The 20567-nt window shown below is 45.2% G+C and overlaps 5 protein-coding genes across 5 annotated transcripts; 1 reads left to right on the top strand and 4 right to left on the bottom strand.

Moving 5' to 3' along the window:
- Positions 1-1058: 1058 nt before the first annotated feature.
- Positions 1059-1560, bottom strand: BDB00DRAFT_787283 (uncharacterized protein; the record flags this gene model as incomplete). Its single annotated transcript, XM_053120687.1, has 3 exons — positions 1059-1084; positions 1226-1435; positions 1479-1560. The coding sequence occupies 3 exons, from the start codon at positions 1558-1560 to the stop codon at positions 1059-1061; spliced, it is 318 nt and encodes a 105-aa protein (XP_052980500.1).
- Positions 1561-4783: 3223 nt separating this feature from the next.
- BDB00DRAFT_317727 (kinase-like domain-containing protein) lies at positions 4784-6096 on the bottom strand. The gene is made up of 5 exons (XM_053116912.1): positions 5659-6096; positions 5406-5591; positions 5252-5328; positions 4948-5167; positions 4784-4860 (listed from the first exon to the last, which is right to left on the bottom strand). Exons 1-4 carry the CDS (start codon positions 5975-5977, stop codon positions 4994-4996), a joined length of 756 nt encoding a protein of 251 aa, XP_052980499.1. The 5' UTR covers positions 5978-6096; the 3' UTR covers positions 4784-4860; positions 4948-4993.
- A 7683-nt stretch (positions 6097-13779) lies between these two features.
- On the bottom strand, positions 13780-14967 carry BDB00DRAFT_787281 (glyceraldehyde 3-phosphate dehydrogenase; the record flags this gene model as incomplete). Its single annotated transcript, XM_053120686.1, has 3 exons — positions 13780-14150; positions 14244-14869; positions 14942-14967. The coding sequence occupies 3 exons, from the start codon at positions 14965-14967 to the stop codon at positions 13780-13782; spliced, it is 1023 nt and encodes a 340-aa protein (XP_052980498.1).
- A 361-nt stretch (positions 14968-15328) lies between these two features.
- Positions 15329-16840, bottom strand: BDB00DRAFT_787280 (uncharacterized protein; the record flags this gene model as incomplete). Its single annotated transcript, XM_053120685.1, has 3 exons — positions 15329-15887; positions 15959-16443; positions 16508-16840. 3 exons carry the CDS (start codon positions 16838-16840, stop codon positions 15329-15331), a joined length of 1377 nt encoding a protein of 458 aa, XP_052980497.1.
- Positions 16841-19457: 2617 nt separating this feature from the next.
- BDB00DRAFT_871557 (uncharacterized protein) lies at positions 19458-20533 on the top strand (the record flags this gene model as incomplete). The annotated part of the gene is made up of 3 exons (XM_053126843.1): positions 19458-19912; positions 19982-20348; positions 20507-20533. The coding sequence occupies 3 exons, from the start codon at positions 19458-19460 to the stop codon at positions 20531-20533; spliced, it is 849 nt and encodes a 282-aa protein (XP_052980496.1).
- Between the last annotated feature and the right edge of the window lie 34 nt (positions 20534-20567).

The raw sequence follows: 20567 nt of genomic DNA, 5'->3' as shown, positions 1-20567 counted from the left end.
ATAGGAAGATATTCATTTAACGCAACCATTTTCTTTTTGAATGATTTATTTCTATATAAAAATAAAATTCAATTTTATAAAAAAAAGGAATTGAGTTGAAATTTATTTATTAGCAAATACTAATGGTGATTATTCTGCAATATTTCTATTAGATCATTTCTAAACCTATATTCATTACTATTTACAATATAAAGTTCATTATTATTCTTAAAAAAAACCTTCTATATCTTGTTCCTCAATTTCAATATATTCTTTTTATAAAATATCTTTTTAACCATATTCATAAATAAAATGGGATCTACTATTTTAAATAAATTTATATAATCATTATATTTTATTAGTTTATATGCAATGAACATGGGTTCATAAGCTATATCTTTTATATTAAATTTATATATCGTAACATATTTTTTCATAGGATCATGTTCATTATGATATATTCTATCATTTTTCTTCACTCTAAATTTTTTTTGATGAACATATTCTAATAATAAATACTTTGCAATAAACAATGTAATATCTTTTATATTTTCATCAACAGGAATATATTTCATCACATTTATATATTCTGAATTCATTATTGATAGGTTTATTTTTTATTATAGATATAATTCAATTTGCAACCATTTTAAATTTTTGTTACCAACTAAAAATTTGTTACCAATAGTTTTTATATGAAAATAGTTGGTAATGCACATGTGCCAGTGGTGGAAACAAAATAGATAACAAATAACATTAAAAAATCGTTGCTGCAACTTGACTTACCCTCTCCAGTGTCGGCGTCAACGCTTGAGAATAGTGGCGTGCTGACAAACTGAAGACCTTCCCTCCAGGCAACATGTTTTCCACCAACCATAAACCTTTTTGACAGCCCAAAATCAATAAGGTAAACCTTCTTCTCATCACCGTCCACCCCTATGACAATATTGTCGGGCTTAATGTCGCGATGCAGGATGCCATTCGAATGAATGAACTCCAGCCGCCGCAACTAAATTTCCAATGCCTACATATTAGTCATCTATTTCTATTGTGAACTGCCCATATCAAATAAACATAATCTACAATACTTTACCAACTGCAAGCCCTAAATACTAACTGTTCGTAGGGAAAACGACTTGTCACACATCTCAAAGAGACTTTCAAGAGAGGCTAGAAGCAGGGAGTTGTTGTTCAGCGTATGTCTTTTTTTTCTTTACAGTTTATGACGCTTATGTAGTGTACTTACGACCCATCAAATCCATAACTAAAGCGTTATAGTTGCCTTGAGTACCAAAGTACAACGGCTTGGGTGCTTGGCAGGTCCCCCTCGCAACAAGATCTTCATAGCATCGATACTCGCGGTACAAGAGCGAGCTCTTCTCTTTAGCTTCCACTTTGGCAGCGACAAGCTTGGACTCTACGGTGTCCACAGCTTCAAGTACAAAATTAAGTGTGACTATTCAGAATTTTGATCACTCACGCATCCATTCGTTACTCACCAAGATACACTTGGCCACATGCTCCTGCTCCTAGCTGCCTAAGGAGCACGAAGCGGTCGTTGTCGACGGTGGATGGAGGCATTGTGTTTACGAAAAAGCAAGTGGAGACGATGAAAGAAGGGAAAAATGCCAATGAAAGAACAATGTATCACAGCAATGCTTTTATATGCATCGTTTTTCTCTCTTTTTTCAAAGCAGACATTCAAACAGTGCCCTCATAAGATTGGATGCATCAATAACTAGAAGTATGTACTGAAAAAGGAGCGCTTCATTTACAAAATCGTCTCATACCGCATGGTTGGATAACAGGTTGATACTAGTGTGTTTATGCAACAAACGCTACCTGTTTCCCTTTAATCGGACTGGATCGCTCGAGCAACTAGCAGCACTGCTCGTTTCTTAGTCCAGAGTTCCGTACTCGCCATCCAAAGGCCACTGCTTACTTTATACTTACCATCTCGCAACACCGTTCCGTCGATTACAGACATTGATGAGATCTGCAAATAGCTGTATCAAGAGCACGATTAGCAGTGATGTTGCAGTACGTCGTGCTTACAACCTCATTCTCTGAGCAAGCGTGTGATTTTCTACTGTGTACATGTTTGCTGTTACACTCAACGAACGTCAACGAAACAATTCCGATGCTGCGGAAAACCTGTTTCCCTTGCAAGAGCATATGCATACTACCCTCACGTTTGTGTTGGGTTATGTTTTGAGGCCGATGTAAGCGCATACAAAGAAACGATCCAGGCCTATCCTTCTATTACTCAGTTGGCATGTATCCGACCTGCTTGCGACGGCAGCCTGCCTGGATATATTTTCTAGCCTTGTTTGCTGTGCATGGCCACAGCTGCTATGGACACCACGCTAGGACCCCCAGCGTGCCAGATTCACTTCTTAGTTGCCGACATGTGATCACCTGCCGTAGCGAAGAAAGTTTTCCCACCATGATCGCATAGCCGATGATTTATTGTTTATGACCCCCCTCCCCTTCCCCCCAACAATCGCACGCACGTAGAACGTGATTCATTGGTTTAGGGCTAGTTCGGATTGTTCAGTAGGTTCTATCGATGTTGCGGGCTGCGGTATTCCTCTCCCACCTTCCTTTCCTTACGCCATCAATGCTTGCTGTTGCCAATCATCAAGTTGTATGCCACCACGAGACAAGCCCTTTATCGCGTTTTGTGAACCGACGAATGCATCACTATTGGGGTTTCCCTGCCAGCGCTGCTACCAAATACCGCGCCTCGTTAAATCAAGGAAATCGTTGCATGACGGGTACTTGTGATTACTTTTCAAAGCAATTGGTGGATTCTCTGCACAAGGACGACGCTGATCGCATTTTGCTATTCGTTTTTGGTAGATTGAACCCCTGAATGTCATGAGCAAGCCAGGTACAGTGTTGCTCTATCATACATAGAACCGTAAGGATGCGATAAGCCCACGACTTGAAGCTAAGGCTGCCACCGTTATAATATCAGGACCAAGACCGGGCTCAGTTGCGTGCTGGGCCACACAGTGCGGTGCTTTACTTGATAGGGAACGTTGACTGGTGATGGTGCAGGATCTTATCCATGCGGATAAAATGAGACTGTGCTGGTACAATATTTATCTTTCCATACGTCTGGGGGATAATAACACCCATGGCCTCGCCGTGAAGGAGTTCTATTGCGTGCGTAGTAGAATGTGCACCGCCTGTGTTTTTTTAACCAGGGGCAACAGCAGCAGTATGGCAACAACAGCATTTTAACCAAGCCTTTCGTTATCCGTCAAATCGAGGAAGTATTCTGATTCCGTTCATTGTCCACACATTATTCGATATAAGCGTAATTTTAAAAGAAATCTTTTTTGTAGCATTTACTGCCATTGTTACCATGATGAAGCACATTTGAGTTCATTACTGAGGGTATGCCCGATGATGAGGAAACAAGTGCTGAACATATATATGGGCAGTCGCCCATATGCGATCAAAGACTATATCTTGCTCTTGTATACTGTCAGTCAATTTATTGTAACATATTCAGTGTTGGATCAAGCACCCTTACACCAGCACTGTCAACTTTCTAGTAGACCTATATCTCAGTAAACAGAGAAATAACATGGTCATGCGCTATCTTGATCAAATACATTGTTCATTTCTGCTGCATACTTAAAAAAATTGAGTTTACAATAGCAGTTCATTCAGCGAGTTTTTCTTGAGATCGTCTAATCAGCGGTTTTTTTCAAAACAGCTCCGGTAGCAGCAACAAGTGACGTGATTTAGTCACCTATGCAATTAGAATGGAGAAGCAGTAAGTAGCAATCTTAAAAGGCGCTGAGTTGAGATTCTCTATTTTGCGACAAGATACCGTACTTTTGGATTGGCGATTGGCGACAGACGAACACGAGAGGCCTTTGGCCCGGCCAGGTGATATGCCAACTGCTGCTCAAGATGATTTCCGTGACCCTTCTCCTATTCAGAGCTTTCAGTATATATAAAAAATGCCTCCATCTGATGCTTCAAATGATACGTTGGTGTCGGTCAAAGGCAAGACGTTTCATTTTTTGACTTCCCTCGATGTTTGTTCATAGTCAAAGAATAAATATAGTAGTTGATTTCGATAAGTAAGCGACATCAGCGCTTCTATTCCCGACAGAAGACTCATAACTAAAAAATGAACGTTGTACTTTTGCAGGCTTCCTATAAGCCGAATATAATTTATAAGTGCATTCCATTGCATACAATAGATACACTACGTAACAGGCTAGAGCTAATGATTGTAGTATACGTGTAAATGCAGAGTTTTAAGATGTGTAAGCTAGTCATGTGTTGTGCTGTGATTGCTTCATTTAGAATTTGTTTGACGGTTCTTTGCTGGTGGTGATGTTGTTACTAGGTATAGTTTCGCTTATGAGTATCGGCAACCGTAGCGGACCTTCGGTGAAGGTGTTGTTGTTCCGATGCCGTCGAAGCAACAGAAGCAGTGAGCGTTTGAAACGAAGGGGACGGATTGGTCGTTCTTTATATTGTTCCTTTGTCTAACTAGAAAAACAAAAATGAGAATAAGTGGACTGTTGCGCGCAAAGTATCTCCGGAATATATGCGATAAAACAAAAAGAAGACATTTAAAAAAGGTGTCAAAACTTACAGCCGATTCGAACTCGTGCTCTTTGGCTGGTACCATAGTCGATATGTAGGTCATAATCCTGCTTCTTCGCAAAATTAAGCACCAATAAAAAGCCAAAGTAGTCAACCAGATTGGTTAAGGTGACATAGCTACTAAGGTCGTACTTCTTTTTCTTAACCTCTTCCAACAACAGGTCTTTCCACGGCAGAGTGTAGCTTTCAAAGCGACAAGATGCATGTGACCGCGCAATTCTGAATCGTTCCGTGTACTTTGCACTATATCAACACAAGTGAGATTGTCAGTGGTGGAAACAAAATAGATAACAAATAACAGTAGGAAATCGTTGCTGCAGCTCAACTCACCCTCACCTATGTCGTCAATGCTTGAGAATAATGGCGTGCCCACAAATCAAAGACTTTCCCTCCAGGCAATATGTTTCTCGTCGACCATAAACCTTTTTGATAGCCCAAAATCAATAAGGTAAACCTTGTTCTCATCACCGTCCACCCCCATGACAGTATTGTCGGGTTTAATGTCGCGATGCAGGATGCCCTTCGAATGAATGAACTCCAGCCGCCGCAACTGAATTTCCAATGCCAACATATTAGTCGTCTATTTCAATTGTGAACTGCCCATATCAAATAAACATAATCTACAATACTTTACCAACTGCAAGCCCAAAATACTAACTGTTCGTAGGGAAAACGACTTGTCGCACATCTCAAAGAGACTTTCAAGAGAGGCTAGAAGCAGGGAGTTGTTGTTCAGCGTATGTCTCTTTTTCTCTTTACAGTTTATGACGCTCATGTAGTGTACTTACGACCCATCAAATCCATAACTAGAGCGTTATAGTTGCCTTGAGTACCAAAGTACAACGGCTTGGGTGCTTGGCAGGTCCCCCTCGCAACGAGATCTTCATAGCATCGATACTCGCGGTACAAGAGCGGGCTCTTCTCTTTAGCTTCCACTTTGGCAGCGACAAGCTTGGACTCTACGGTGTCCACAGCTTCAAGTACAAGATTAAGTGTGACTATTCAGAATTTTGATCAATCATGCATCCATTCGTTACTCACCAAGATACACTTGGCCACATGCTCCTGCTCCTAGCTGCCTAAGGAGCATGAAGCGGTCATTGTCGACGATGGATGGAGGCATTATATTCACGAAACAACGTACGCCACAGAAAGGACAATATTTTGATATAAAGAGATGTAAGAGATGGACTGGGGTGGTTTCGCTCGCAGCAATGCCTTTTGAATTTTCTTGCAAGGCCAAAATCAATGAGATAGGTTTGCGCGGAACGGCCGTTGGCGGCGGTGGATGGAGGCATTCGACGATATGGTTGAGCAGTATCACATACAATCTGGTTTGCCATGCTTGCGGGTGCGCCATCACAGGACCTTGACATTGTCGCTGAGAGAAAAATTCTTCTCCCTGATACAATCCATTGGCATGACTTTCCAAAAAAGCTTGTCACTGACAGGTTTAAACAATATTCGTCACCCCAAAAATTTGCGATGGATGATCTTTAGCGCGGCCGGGTCCTTGACTTTTCGGCCTTGTCGCAGCACAAACGTTTAAACAGTACGTAGCTGGGTTGTTAATTATTGGTGGTGTTGGTAATATCAGGTCATTGATGAACTGCCTCGCCACTTGAATAGAGACGCATCCGGTCTGGGCTTGGATTGCACAAACGGTTTAAGCCATCAGCCACAATGACCGTAGCAGCAATAGTGAATCGACGAGGACAGGAAAATGGCTTGACACAGCAGTGAGCTTGACAAGAGAAGCTGTGGGTCTTTGGGGGCGAGCTGAAGCAAGAAGTCATCCGGTAAAAGAGCTTGAATAGCTGGTACATGCCAACATATGATAGCAGTCATGACCTCCAGAGAGGTAGACTAGGACAACTCCATGTGTGCGTCCTATGTAAATAGTAAAACCGCAATGCCCATGAGCTTCAACGCATCTGACAACAGGTACACATCGTCCCTTTCCCCAAGTCCTTACGATCAGCCTGCTACTGACAGCAACAAATTCGATTGTAGATTATGTACCTTAAGAATATTAGACAAGTTAAAGGACGTTTACAGAGTATTACCACATACTCTATTGAGCAACTTTCTTGCAATTAACCTTACACTGGCAAACTCATGTCTTATTTCCAATGCCAATCACAACTTACAATCCTTTTCTGTTGAGATCTTTCGCGAACAAACTTGCATAGTGTAGCTGTGGTTGCAGAAGAGCGGGGACGACCAACTTGGACTCACACATTGTCAAAAAAGAAAAGGGAAAGCAACGAAGGGATACTCTGTAAGTTTTTTTTTTTTTTTTTGTATGAGCCGGTAGGCCAAAATTTATTAATCCAAGTCACACGTACAAAGCAGAGGTGTGTTGGAGATAAGAGAAAAAGAGGAATATACAAAATAATAAAAGAGGGCGGAGAGGGGTGACAATGGACTTATTAGTCTATGGCAGTGATCTTGGGGTGGCGAAGCTGGGCAAGCAGCTTCAGTGCCAGTGAGACCACAGTTGAGTGAGTATAAGGGACGCGGTCGAAGATCCAGCTCCAGTAGACACGCCAGCATGCCAAAAGGACGGATTGGACGACCATGGTCCGTAGTTGTGTGGTGGACGCAGGGGCAACGGGCCAGTCCAGGTTGATGATGAAGTTGAGGAGGAGAGTGGGATCAGGCTCAGCATAAAAAACCAAGCCCCAGACTTCCTTCCATACGGCCCACCGAAGTGGGCAATCAACGAGAAAATGACGAGTTGTATCAACGAAACCTAAACATAATTGGCATTGCGGGCTTGGCATGAAGTCTGGTACAATACTGTGGAGACGGCTGGCAGTGGGAAGCGTGTTGTGAAGTGCGCGATACCAGACATTGCGGGCTGAATGGTGCATCGTACTATGCCAAAATTGACGCCAACGACTAGCATTGAGTGTCGGGTGGTGTGGTGTTGCACAAGTATTGTTCAAACAAAGACGACGAAAACTACGGGTGGTGAGTCCTTGATCCGTGAGATGATCTGTGAAAAGGGGACGCATCACGTCACCATCCGTGGTGCCGAGCTGTCCGTTATGTTGGGCCAACGGGTGGGATGCAGGTAGGCAAAGGCGACTGAAGAAGTATTTCAGTATGATGCGGCCATGCTGCATGGCCTCGAAAAACCGGCGAGTGACACGTGGGTGGCGAATGGGGCCGTCCTGTGGCAGACGTCGTCGTAATAAACCAGGAGTAGCATCAAAGACGTACAGATCCGATACCTTCAGTTTCTTGAGGCTTGGCGAACGGAGCAGGTCTTTGACTTCGGCATTGTCACCGGGGTCCCATATTGCGCGACTAGGCAAACAGAGTACAAGCGCTGGTGGGATATAAATGGATGATGGTGCTAGTTGGAGTCGATCGATTGAAGCAAGAATAAGTGATGCGATTGCTGAAGGTTGTTGTTGTAGGGAACGAGGGCGTGTTTCCGGGAATGCGAGCAGCAAACGGTGGTCAGGTAGTTCTGATCCAATGCTCAGCAGATGGTGAGCAATGTAGGGGACCACCAGGGAACACGATGCAGCACCGTTTGGGTAATTGATCAGTGGCTGAATCCAGCGTAATTGAAGAGCGTGTTGTTGTGTGCGTGGATCAAGGATCTGTAGACCCCCTTGGTCTCTTGGTAGTAGCTGGCGAGAGAGGGCAATGCGAGGAAACATGCGGTGAGAGAGGAAGCCGGAGATGATGGTCTGTAGTTTGGTCCAAAATGACGCAGCAGGTGCACCAGTCAACCGCAAAACATACCATAAGCGAGAAAGTAACAATGTGTTGAGGATGGTGGCGCGCCCCCGCACTGACAGCTGGCGTTGTTGATGTAGTTGACAACTCGTGCGTATACTGATAAGAAGACGATCCATGAAGAGACGATGCTGTGCTGTTGAGGTCGCTAACGGGAAGCCCAAATAAACGGCGGCTTCAGGATGCGATCGATCATGGCATGCTGGATAGCCATAGCGAGCGAGTGTTTGGTTCCATTCCGGTTGGGGCCTGCCGGACAAAGATACGGCTTGAGTCTTATGCACATTGAGACGAGCATTGGAGGCCAGCTGATAGTGGTGAAGGTGGTGATGTAGGCGCTCCAAGTCAGTATCTTGACTTAGGAAGACACATACATCGTCCGCGTAAGCCAAAATTTTGAGCGGTGGAGGTGGAGCAGGAAAATGGACGCCAGGGTTGCTAGGAGCAATGTCAACCCCACAGAAAACCTCATCCTCCAGCACGGAGCGTAGTAGTGGTTCGATCGCTAGGTTGAACAATATTGGCGAGAGCGGGTCACCTTGGCGCAGGCCTCTTTTTTGTTGGAAAGGTGAGCTGATGTGACCGTTGACGTTGATATGAATGTTGGTGCGAAAGAAAAGTAAACGAATACTGTCGATGGTTGCGGAGGGAAAGCCAAAACGCTCCAAAACACGAGAGAGGTATTCTGGCGCGATGAGGTCATATGCTTTCTCGTTGTCCAATAGCAAAGCAAGGTTGGTATCGTTGTCCCGTCCTGACGCTTGATCCATCATCATCCGGACTAAAATCCCGTTATCGGCGATGAAACGACCAGGGAGGAAACCAGTTTGGAAAGGTGTTATCAATGGTTGAGCAACTTGAATAACACGGGCGTTGAGCAGACGAGTGAAGATTTTGGCGTCGCAGTTGATAAGGGAAATAGGACGCCAGTTGCGAAGAGAAGACAGGTCGCCTTTTTTGGGCAGGAGGGTGACACAAGTTTCCTGCCAAGAGGGCGGATACCGGGCATGTTGGCAAGCGTCATTGTACACATCGCAGACAAGCGTTGCATACAGAGGGTGATGAAAAACAAGATACCAAACAGCATAGGGCAAACCATCTGGGCCTGGACTGCTTTGCTTCGGTGCACGCTTGGCTGCCAAACGTAGGTCTTCAATGTCAAAATCCTCAGTGAGGATTGTATGGTCGTCACTTGTCAGATGCACGTCCGTAGGAATGTTATCCAACAGGTGTTGTATTGATGCATCTGAGACGTCTGTTGGGGTGTATAGTTGCTCATAGAAAGATGTGGCAGCATCTTGCATACCGTTGATATCAGTGTAAATGGTGCCCGTGGTGGGGTGTTGCAGTTGGTGGATCGTACGGTCATCCTGGCGTTGGCGAATAGTGCGCTTCAGGTAACCCGCCGACGTTTCACCGTGTTCGCGCCATCGTTGGCCAGCGCGCAGGGCAGCGATGTCAGTCTCTTCCTGTTGCAGCGCAGAAATTTGTTTTTCCAAAGGCGGTAGGATTTGTGCACGCAGTGCGGGAGAAGGTTGATGTCGCAAGAAGCGATTTCGTTTTGACTGTAAGGCGCACAGTTGTTTTTGGCGCCAACGTGTGTGGTTACGGCTGTAATTTTGCATATGACGTGTCACCACTGACTTGAGGTGTTCCCATTTGTCTTGGGTAGTGGGCAAAGCTGCAAGATGCGGATGCAATGTGGTGAGAGTTTTGGCAAGAGATTGACGAAAAGCTTTGTGGAAGGTGACAGATGGGTTACCCCGCCAATATCCTTTCCCATGTGTGGGGGAGGATAGTCGGAAAGTGGTTGAAAGTACGGCATGATCGGTCCAAGCAGGGTTCACGTAGGATACAGTCGAGTCTTGAGTGGACCCACGGAATTGCGAGCCAGCATAAATGTAGTCAATCGTAGAATGAGTGGTCGCGCCACGCCTAAAGGTCGGGAATGGCAAGCATTCGTCACGATTGGTGATACAGTCGGAAAATGATTCATCCAAAAGGGCGTGCCATTCGAATGGTGCTTCGCGCGTATAGTGTGCGCGGGTAATGTCGTAGTTGAAATCACCAGCAATGATAAGCTTGGTGCAAAATTCAGAGTCGCGTAGCTGAAGTACTGGTGATTCGAGGAGAGAGCGGTAGAAATTGCGACGAGATATGGCAGTGTCGGCAGGTGCATAAAGAACCAAGACGAAGAAAGGTTCGAAAACGTCGGAGGAATGTGTAATTTTGACGAGCAGAGCGCGTTCGTCTGGTGTGATGGCGAGTTGTTCAAGGTTGATAGCAGTAGATAAAGAGACTAGTCCGACGTGTTGGGTCCATAGACTATTGTGGGCGTAGAATTCGTGGTGTAAGGTTTGTGGATCAGCAAGGCGGTCAGCATGACTTTCTTGAATAGCCGCAAGGTGAGGTTGGTGTGTGGTCCGCAAGTGGCGGATGAGTGATTGGCGTGCAGACGGTCGGCTGATCTTGGCAAGACCGTTGCAGTTGAGTGATAGGAATTTTAGATTAAAATTCCTATTCATTGATGTTTAACGTTGGTGGAGTTACCTCGCCCAGCTGGCTTTTGCCCACTGGCGATGTTATCTAGAGCTTTTGCTGACGGTTTGCGAATACGACCGTAAGCACTGTGGCTGGTCAGGGCCGACACACCGGGCAATTTAGCTGCTTGAACGAGTAGTGCTTTTTGGATTCGCAATTTCTTGGCTTCTGACATAGTACGAAGAGACTTCCGAGCTGCCTCTGTCATAGGAAGGTCTTGAAGATCGAAATCGACGTCTTCGCTAACAGCAGTGGCGTCGACCATCGTAGTGTCCTCCTCGATGGTAGAGATAATGTTGGACAGAACTGAACTGATCTGTTGTGAATCCAAAGTGTCATTCTCATCTTGGTGATGTTGCTCCTCTGTAGTTGGCCCGTGGTCCTCCGTATCCTTTCCTTCTTCGTGTGATGCAATGTCGTCCGTATCCTTCCCGTCGTCGTGCGATGCATGGTCGTCCTTATCCTTCTCATCGTCGTGCGATGCATGATCGTCCTTATCCTTCCCGTCGTCATGTGATGCGCTGTCGTTGATGGTGCTATCGTCGTCATTAAGTCGTCTCTCGTCGTCGTCGTCTGATGCGCTGCTGGTAGCGACGTCAACTTGCTGTTCATCGTCGGTCTTTATGGCGCCGGCATCGTTGTTGCTAACCTCGGTGTTACTGTTGGTTTCAGAGCCATGTCTTTGCGGTTGTTGCTGGGAGGAAGTGGCGGTTTTCTTCATTGAAGATCGGTTACCCTTGCCTTTGCCGGTAGAGGATGCCTTTGTCCCCGTAGTCGTTACCAGCTGCTTCCCTGTTGATGTTTTACGTCTCTTGTTCGTATCCTCATTATTATTGGCGGTCATGCGGCGCGGGCATTCACGTGCTATATGTCCCACGTGGCGGCAGTTGTAGCACATTAGATTCATTTTGTATTCGGTGCAGTCGCTGCGATGATGGCCAGGTTGGTGACACCAGGTACAATGTTGAGGCATCTTATGCCAGGTAGCGTAGAATCCATATTTATATTCTCCTTTCCATGCGATGATATGGGGGAGAGTGGCGAAAGGTTCATCTTCCGGATGGTTGGTGCAGTCGATGACGGCATAGCCGTTACCCATGAAGAGGTTGGTGGTGGGCTCACGGAAGGCTCCACAGTCGATTACCCGCCCGTAAGGCGCAAGGCTTTCTTTTAAACCCTCACATAAGAGGTGAGATCGTACTGGAGGAAGATGCGTGAGGCGAAGGCGTTTAGTGTCGGCATCAGTTGGTAGAGCTCGGATGGCACGAATGCGTGTTTTGTCTTTTTCGAAAACGAGTCCCGAATTCAAAGCCCGCTGTAAAGGCATGTCAAGATCAAAACACATCTCGAGTAAAACTCTTCGAGATCCCTCGCGATGAGTAAAGGCACCTGTATTTTCTGGGAATTGAGCCGCTGCCATTTGCAGGACTGAATGTAGGGGCTCGGGGCGGGTCGAAATATCGAAGAGAACGCAGTCGGTAAAGCGTCCATTGCGCCATACTTGCGACTGCAGGACGGTCCAGCCATCGTTGTCCATTGTAGGTGCTGAGGCGTCGACATTATGCATGAGCGAGACGCGCTTGTTTTGAACGATATGCGCCCATGTCATCCTGGGTTCTCCAGGTTGAGGCGCGTGAATTGATGCGCCAAGGGATGCGTCCTTTTCAGGGGGCAATTTGGTCTGCTGGTTCTGAGCGGGAGCGGAAGAAGCCATGTGATACTCTGTAAGTTGACAACCTTCACGGACAGTTCTCTAGGACGAGAGAAGAAAGGAGGTTTGATTGCCGCACTCCGCGTGCTTGCATAATGCTATTTTGAAAAATCATCGGTCCCGAGTCAGTATTTTTAACACCAGCTGAAAAAGGCTATCATACCTCGGCCGCTGCTGCTGCTGCTGTCATGACATCAGTATTTGTAGCCGAGGGTCCACGAACAGAGGATTCACACCGCCATTGCTTCATGGCCTTTGGCCTTGTCAGTATCAAAGAGACACGTCGGATGTGCTAATTTGTTAAGTTATGCAACATATACGACCGATGGCAACAGCTTTAGCTATAGAGAAAAAGCATTACTCAACAACGCATATCCGAGATCAGCGGGTGGAGTAAACTCATTGGCATATATTCGATCCAGAAAAGCACGTTTTTTACGTTATACATAACGCCAACTGTCGGATGTAGTACGGTTGTTACATCCTCAATTCGAGGCCATGCAATTGATTATAACACAACAATCTAGTATCCCACTCTGTTATTTCATGAATCTTGTTATAGTCTTAGAGGTAAGGCTAAAAGCAAGAATAAAAAAACCTCGGCAACCGCTCACACACAACTATTGTACCGTTGAGATAACTAGCGCAACCATATTATGTACACACAGATAACAGTAGCTGTCACATGATGTATTACCCAGCATATTATCGTATAGACCACTTTTATTTCATGGACTTTCATGAAAGGCTTTGCGTATGTGTATCTTCCGGTAGGGCATAGCTTCTTTTCAGTATATTTTATGTGATGAAGCATGATCTTCGAGTGTCTTGATGTATCCGATAGCCAAGTGTTTACATATGCTCAATTGTATTATTCTTTGCCTTGCGGGTACAGCTCAGACCATTTGTCCCGGTAGCTTGTGTTGTTAATTTCCCTTTGTAACCTATTTGGCTCACAAGGCAGGGCTTTTTCTATAAAACCCTGTCGCTATCGCTGGTGTTTCCCATCTAGGGCATTACAACGGTTAAACAATCTTTGTATACTCCCATGGAGTAGAAACGCCCGAGTCCATTTTGCTAATGCAATTCGCTTTATTTTCTATCAATTATGTACATATTCAGAGAGGTCGAGTATTGGTAGGAAAAAGCTCAGTTTAGGCATTGCCATCCTTCTTGGCAACGTACTCGACCAAGTCGACCACACGGCAGGAATAACCAAACTCGTTATCGTACCAACTGACAAGCTTGCAGAAGTTGTCGTTAAGAGAGATACCGGCCTCGGCATCAAAGATAGACGAGCGGTTGTCACCAATAAAGTCACTAGAAACGACCATGTCCTCAGTGTAGCCGAGGATACCCTTCATAGGACCCTCCGATGCGCGCTTCATGGCAGCCTTGATCTGGTCATACGAAGCGGGCTTTTGCAAGCGTGCAGTCAAATCAACGACTGAGACATCAGGGTTAGGGACGCGGAACGACATGCCAGTCAACTTGCCGTTCAAGTGAGGGATCACCTTGCCGACCGCTAGAAAGAAAATCAACCAAAAGCCCTGTAATTAGCTTCATTCCATATAAACAACCAGGCAAGCTCTTTTAACTACAGAAATCAATTTCTTACCCTTGGCAGCACCAGTGGTAGCTGGGATAATGTTGGGGTTGGCACCACGGCCAGCACGCCAGTCCTTGTGAGATGGACCATCGACAGTCTTCTGAGTAGCAGTGGTAGCGTGAATTGTGCTCATCAAAGCCTCGACAATACCAAATTCGTCGTCAAGGACCTTGGCCAAAGGAGCCAAGCAGTTGGTAGTACACGAGGCGTTCGAGATGACGCCGTATTCGGGCTTGTAGGCATCCAAGTTGACACCGCAGACAAACATGGGGGCATCCTTGGAAGGAGCGCTGATGATGACCTTCTTGGCACCACCTTTTTTAATGTGGACATCGGCCTTGTCGGCGGTGGTAAAGATACCAGTAGCCTCAATAATGTACTCGGCGCCATCCTTGCCCCATGGGATGTCTCCGGGATCCTTTTCGTTGTGCACAATGATTTCCTTGCCGTTCACCACGAGCTTTCCGTTCTTGGCCTCAACGGTGCCAGGGAACTTGCCGTGGACAGAGTCGTACTTGAGCATGTAGACCATGTAGTCGAGAGGGATGAATGGGTCGTTGACAGAGATCACTTGAACCCCCTCGTCACCCTTCAAAAGGGATGCGCGCAAGACAATACGGCCAATACGACCGAAACTAATATATTATATTATATTATGTTTGTTTGTTATTTATAAAGCCCAGATGTTACTCGTCCGATGTGCTTACCCGTTAATTCCAATTTTGACGGGCATTACGTGCTATTCGTGTTATCTCAGAAAGAGTGTAAAGAGTAACAGTAAAAAGAAAAAGTATGCGATAGAGACGACAGCAAAAAGACATGGCGTATTTATGTACAAATCATGCGAAACCCTTGCAGTGACATGACACTTGCACAACGCATGACGTGACAATGTCCGCATCAACAACGCAGCATTCAAGCATAGTTACAACGTGGTTGTGATGCATTTCACTAACTGTGATTTAATATCTGAGAGAGAAAATATCCATAAGATGTCAGATTATTATTTACTAAATGATAGAATGCGCTCTACGCAATATTGATACACGAATGCAAAAGCCAAAAGAAAAAGGGAAAATACACGCAAGGGTTTCTCATACATCTTGGGGTACATGACCACCATCACCAGCAGGCCATATCCAATCCAAAACAGCCCTGTACCACCGCCGCTGTTTCTCGCTCAGCTCGACCTCCACGACCGTTGTACTACCATCATCGCTTTCATTGTTCAAGGTCGTGTCATCATCGTTACCAAAGTCCCAGGAGCTAACGGGTGGTCCATTTACTTTGAGCGTCTCCTCATATATCTGCATAGCCTCTTCCATATTTTCCCGCATATACTGAACTCGTTCGTCATTAGGTGGATGTGTCGATCCAAACCAGTTGCTGATCAGGGAATCCAGATACTCTGCCGCTGCAATTTCGAGGTTTTCGCGTGGTTGTTCCTCATACACTGACTCGTCCGTCATTTCCTCCCTTTGTTGTGCCATGGATTGCCATACTTCGATTGCTGCTTCCGGATTGTAGCCAGCCTTGGCAAGCAGTTTGAGTCCAATGAGGTCGGCTTCTTGTTCTAATACACGATTATAAGATCGTTCGCTACTGTTTGCAATCAGCACGGACACGGCCTGATCTATCTTTTGGTTGACATAACTTTTTTTTTCGATTATTTTAGTCATTTATATTATCGTTATCCCATTCATTTATTTCCAAAGGGTACTCACGGGCCAAGCGGTTCAGTGAACATCCAAAATACTGCGCGTGCGATATCTGCCACCATGAGCAATAGAGACTCCAGCCCGTTTTGTTCCACAAAATGGCGTTGCATCGAGTGTGCAATTTCGTGCGAAAGAATAACCGCCAGTCGATCCGTGTGTGGCCCCAACCGCTTGATCATCGCGTCATACATGATCACATAGGGGCCTATGCACATTGCATTTTCTGTGGTACCGTCGCGTACAAGCACTACATTGAAATTCCTTTTGGCCGGATCGAGTCTGTCATAGAGTCGCACAGGTTCGCGCACGTCGTCGACAGCGACCGTGGCTATGTTGTCCACTACTTCCTCAACCCACAAGTGGAGAGGATCGTCGCGAGGTGCAATCAACCCGATTTGGTTGCTAAGCACTTGGCCGATCGCCAAATTGATGTACTCGTCTGCTTCGGTCTCGGTCAAATAGATTAACCGCAGCCGTGATGTATTGGGTGCCTGGAAATTTTTCATTTCAGTTTTTTTTTTTGGCTTTCTCTTCTACGAAAAACCCATCATTTACCTTATCTAAACCAACAATTAAGAGTAAAGCAATGCCGAGCAAAGGAACACTGGCCAACAACTTGAAGACAAACTTGCCACGATCACGACGATAGGTATGCGGAAGCAACGTCAGAGATGTCTTGGATGAAAGCGATACTAAGCTGACAAGCTTTCCAGTTTTGAGCGCTGTCAGCAGTACTGCAGGAAGCGGTAAAAGTGGACTGGGTCGTGGTTTGGACGCATGAAATGACCGGACGACAAGTGGTGGTATTCGTGGCTGTAATCGTGGTTGCTGATGGCGATAACAATTCAAACATAGTTGTCGACGCAACGGGGATCGTAAGGACACCATTGCTGCCGACCGTAGTGTTCGAGCAATGAGCATTTTCAGTAGGTTTGGAACGGTAGAGATGTTTCAAAGTTTCAAGGGAACAGAAGTGGAATAGTCACCGAGAAAAGAGAAATACACAAGCGAAAGAGTGAGGGCGGAAACAGTATAGCCGTGACCTTGGCTACTATATATAACCTCGGGCGGCGCACGCAGGAACCAGTTGCTCTTCCCTCCAAAGCCCGCTACAATGAACGGGCCACGTGCATTACTGCACTTCACGTCTTCTACCGGAGCACACGATCCATTAGTTCCTGGATACGATTCTGCTTGTACAGCGCTTGCCATCGGAGACCCTCCTTTAAAAAGCCATAACAACAGAATGAAAGAATTATTCCGTCAGGTTCATCTTAGAGGTCACTCCAAGTCGACAATCATGCTAGGACAACGATTCCTCCAACAGGCTTAGTGATGATATGCCATCAGTACATACAAAGAGACATCAATACTATAAAGAACATCTTTGAAATATCTAGTTAATTATGTGCTGCGGCCTGATGTCGTCTTTAGATGACTCACAAGCAAGTTCAGACGCTTACGAGAGCTCCTGATGATCTACGAAAATGAAGATTGTTCTCTCTTTAGTAACAATCAAGAAATCGTGACAACGGATTCTTTTTAACGCATAATGGATTGAAATCGTCAAAGATCCGGCATGGATACATTCGAAGATCACCGACACTTCATCCGTTACGGCGGATGCTGAGCAAACATTGTGATCACCATCAACAACCAAACCAAAACATGAACAAGCCATTAAAAAGCACCAGCATCACAAATGGACGATGATAGGGTTTACAGAGCTAATGCATGAGTCGTAATGAGGTGTTAAACAAAAAAGATGAGAGCCCACGGGTAGTAGTAGTAGTCTATGTAGATCCAGGAGCTTGGTTATACAGTGCTTCCAACAAGCAATGTCGCACACAGTCAAAAATGATGTCACCAGCCAATGAAAATCGATGTCGTTGTGTGATCAACATCAATTTCGCATGTTCAGAAATCGTGTCGTGTGCTTTTGAGAATGATTTGGCACTGGAAAAAATATAAAAGCAGACCTTTTCTTCAGAGTGGTGATTTTTTTTCTTCTTCCAGTTTTTACAATTAAGCTTGAGTATATTTTTATTTGAAGACGGACAAGGAAATGTCGTTGATGAGAATGGCGGCCCTGAACCCATGGAGTACATTGTTGATCAGGATGAATTTGTTGTTGAGGCGATTGCGACTCATAGTGAATACTTAAAACATGCAGTATCCAATGAACCTTCGTCGGCTTCCCAATGCTGATAGAAAAGCCAAAAGATGAAGACATTCGTATGAAAGCAGCAAACGTAAAACGCGATTATGTGCGCTATACTGTCCAGGATAAGGTTAGATTTTTCGACCTTAAGATTGAGAAGTGTAGGAGCGCATCAGCTGCAGCGAAGCAGTTGGGCATTCACATCCGGACTGCTCAGAGATGGGTTAAACTATACAACGTGTGTCCTGATAGTATTTTTGAGGTTTGTAAGCAGGTTGGTCGTAAATGTATCTTGAGTGAAGAGCATAAAACGGCTGTTGTCAACTTTATTGATGCTAATCCCTCTGCTGCTGTTGTTGAAGTGACTGAGCATTTGTTGAAGCAATTTAATGATCTTAAAGTTTCACGTAGCACTGTCTATAATTTCATGAGAAATGAATGCAATCTTTCGTTGAAGAAAGCCGACTTTCATTCTATCGAAAGAAACAGTATTGCAAAGGTCGAGGAGCGGTACAATTGGGTTGGCAAATGGGAAAATACAGACATGAACTTCCTGACGAATTGCGTGTTTCTTGACGAGTCTGCTTTTGATATAAATATGAAATGCTCAAAAGCTTGGTCCAAAAAAGGTACTCGTACTATTGTTACCAGGCCTACTACGAGAGCAAACACAACGTCCATTTTATGCGCCATCTCTGCAGCAGGTTTGATTACAGTCGGTGTAAAAAAACCAAGACCTGCAAAGAAGAGAAAGGCCGAAGGATATGTAAGTTCAGGAACTGTAACAGGTCATTACGTCAGTTTTTTAAAAATGACTCTCGATGAAATGGACAAGCATCCACATATGAAAGGTCACTATATAGTCATGGATAATGCACCCATTCATACGCATGAAAACATAAGGAAGTATATTGAGTATCGAGGATACAAATGTGTGTATCTTCCCACTTACTCTCCTGAGCTAAACCCAATAGAACTATTCTGGGCAGTGGCAAAAAGTAAAGTTAAGCGTCATAGGTTTTTGCAGGAAGACACTTTATCAAAGAGAATTACAGAAGCGTGCAATAGTGTGGAAAAAAGTCACTTCAAAGGTTTCGTTTCACATTCTTACTGGGATAAATGTCGAAACAGGGAGCCCATGTAATGACCACTGACCGAAGTCAATGTGCAAGTCATAAGAATCAGGTAAGTTGTAAGCAGGTAAGCAGGCAAAAAAAATAGAGTTCATTTGAACAAGTTGCATTTGTGCACTTGGTGGTGCGATTTGGGAAAAAAAAAAGGGGGGGGGCCAACTTGGTTTACTTCTTTCACATCACTTTTTTTTCACCTTCTTATTCTTACGACATGGAAGACATGGATCAGTTGCTCACATTTGTTCTCCCAGACAGCTTATGCCCCGGTAATGATCAGCTCAGCAAGGCTATTCTCAAAGACCAAATGACGATCGACCTTATCACGAAGAGCCTCTTGGACACTCCTGCCAACACCTATACCACGGACGACACAGAATGGCCTGATCGAACACGGTGCGACGTACTTTATGTACCAAAACTCGCGGTTCAGTCGTCGCTGCCACCGGTATTGATCGAAGTCCAGCAAATCGTCAACAATGATTTTTTGCGACGTGCTTTTCGATATGCTATGAACATCATTGACAAGTATGATATGCGACCTGTGCTTCTGATCTTCTGTGTCCAAGGCATTCAACCTGCCTCCCTTCGTGAAAAGTTAATCAAGCATCCGGCAAAACCTTGGTCTTTGAAATACCCTGATCACCAGCTCTGGACGAAAGACTGCCTGTAGATGGCCCCTTCCAACTTATCCTATTACGATCAAGGTTTGCCCGACCCTGTCGTCTCCATCGCTAGCTTCTTCTCCGCCAAGCAGCCAGCTCTTGCCAATCATGAGCACAGCGACGATAACACAGTGCAGAAGATGTACGCCCTTGCCAAGTCATTTTCCACGCGTCATGGAGAGTACCAGCAGAACTTTTATACCACTATGGAGTCCTTTTGCACGACTAGCGAAAAGCTCTGGGAGAGTATGCCTCCCCCTTTGCCACCGAAGCTTCGGATCACTGACAAGGCCAAAACCAAGACTGATGACACTGAGGAGGGTGAACTTGCCTTCGCTATTTCATACCAGCAGTCATACCAGAAAACACACGGGTCCAAGAAGAGCTGGCAGGCAAGTACAAAAATAAAACGTAATGTGTGCATGTACCGGTACGAGTTGGTACGAGTTGGTACGAGTTGGTTCGGGTTGGTACGGGTTGGTACGAGTTGGTACGAGTAAGAAACTGATGTAGCTTAGTGTAAAGGGACAACAGTTAACAAGACACAATAAAAGTTTATTGTTGGAGGGAAGAAGAAAAGATGTGGTTGAATCTCTAGACCTGGGTCGTCACCTTCATGGTCTAGAAGTTCACATTGCCCCCCCCCAACCAAACAGGAG

The sequence above is a fragment of the Zychaea mexicana genome (genome assembly GCF_025766255.1).
Source record: "Zychaea mexicana strain RSA 1403 chromosome Unknown BDB00scaffold_29, whole genome shotgun sequence".
Lineage (NCBI taxonomy): Eukaryota > Fungi > Mucoromycota > Mucoromycetes > Mucorales > Lichtheimiaceae > Zychaea > Zychaea mexicana.
The sequence above is the reverse complement of the archived record's forward strand: the minus strand, read 5'-3'. Positions and strand labels throughout refer to the sequence as shown.

Excerpts from the sequence above, each read along its gene's own strand:
- BDB00DRAFT_317727 (XM_053116912.1), bottom strand. The coding sequence starts at position 5,977 with ATGGCGCACCCGCAAGCATGGCAAACCAGATTGTATGTGATACTGCTC. Across the intron at positions 5,329-5,405 it reads AGTTATGGATTTGATGGGTC|CCTCTCTTGAAAGTCTCTTT; the intron begins GTAAGTACACTA and ends CCCTGCTTCTAG. Across the intron at positions 5,168-5,251 it reads GTATTTTGGGCTTGCAGTTG|TTGCGGCGGCTGGAGTTCAT; the intron begins GTAAAGTATTGT and ends TTGGAAATTCAG.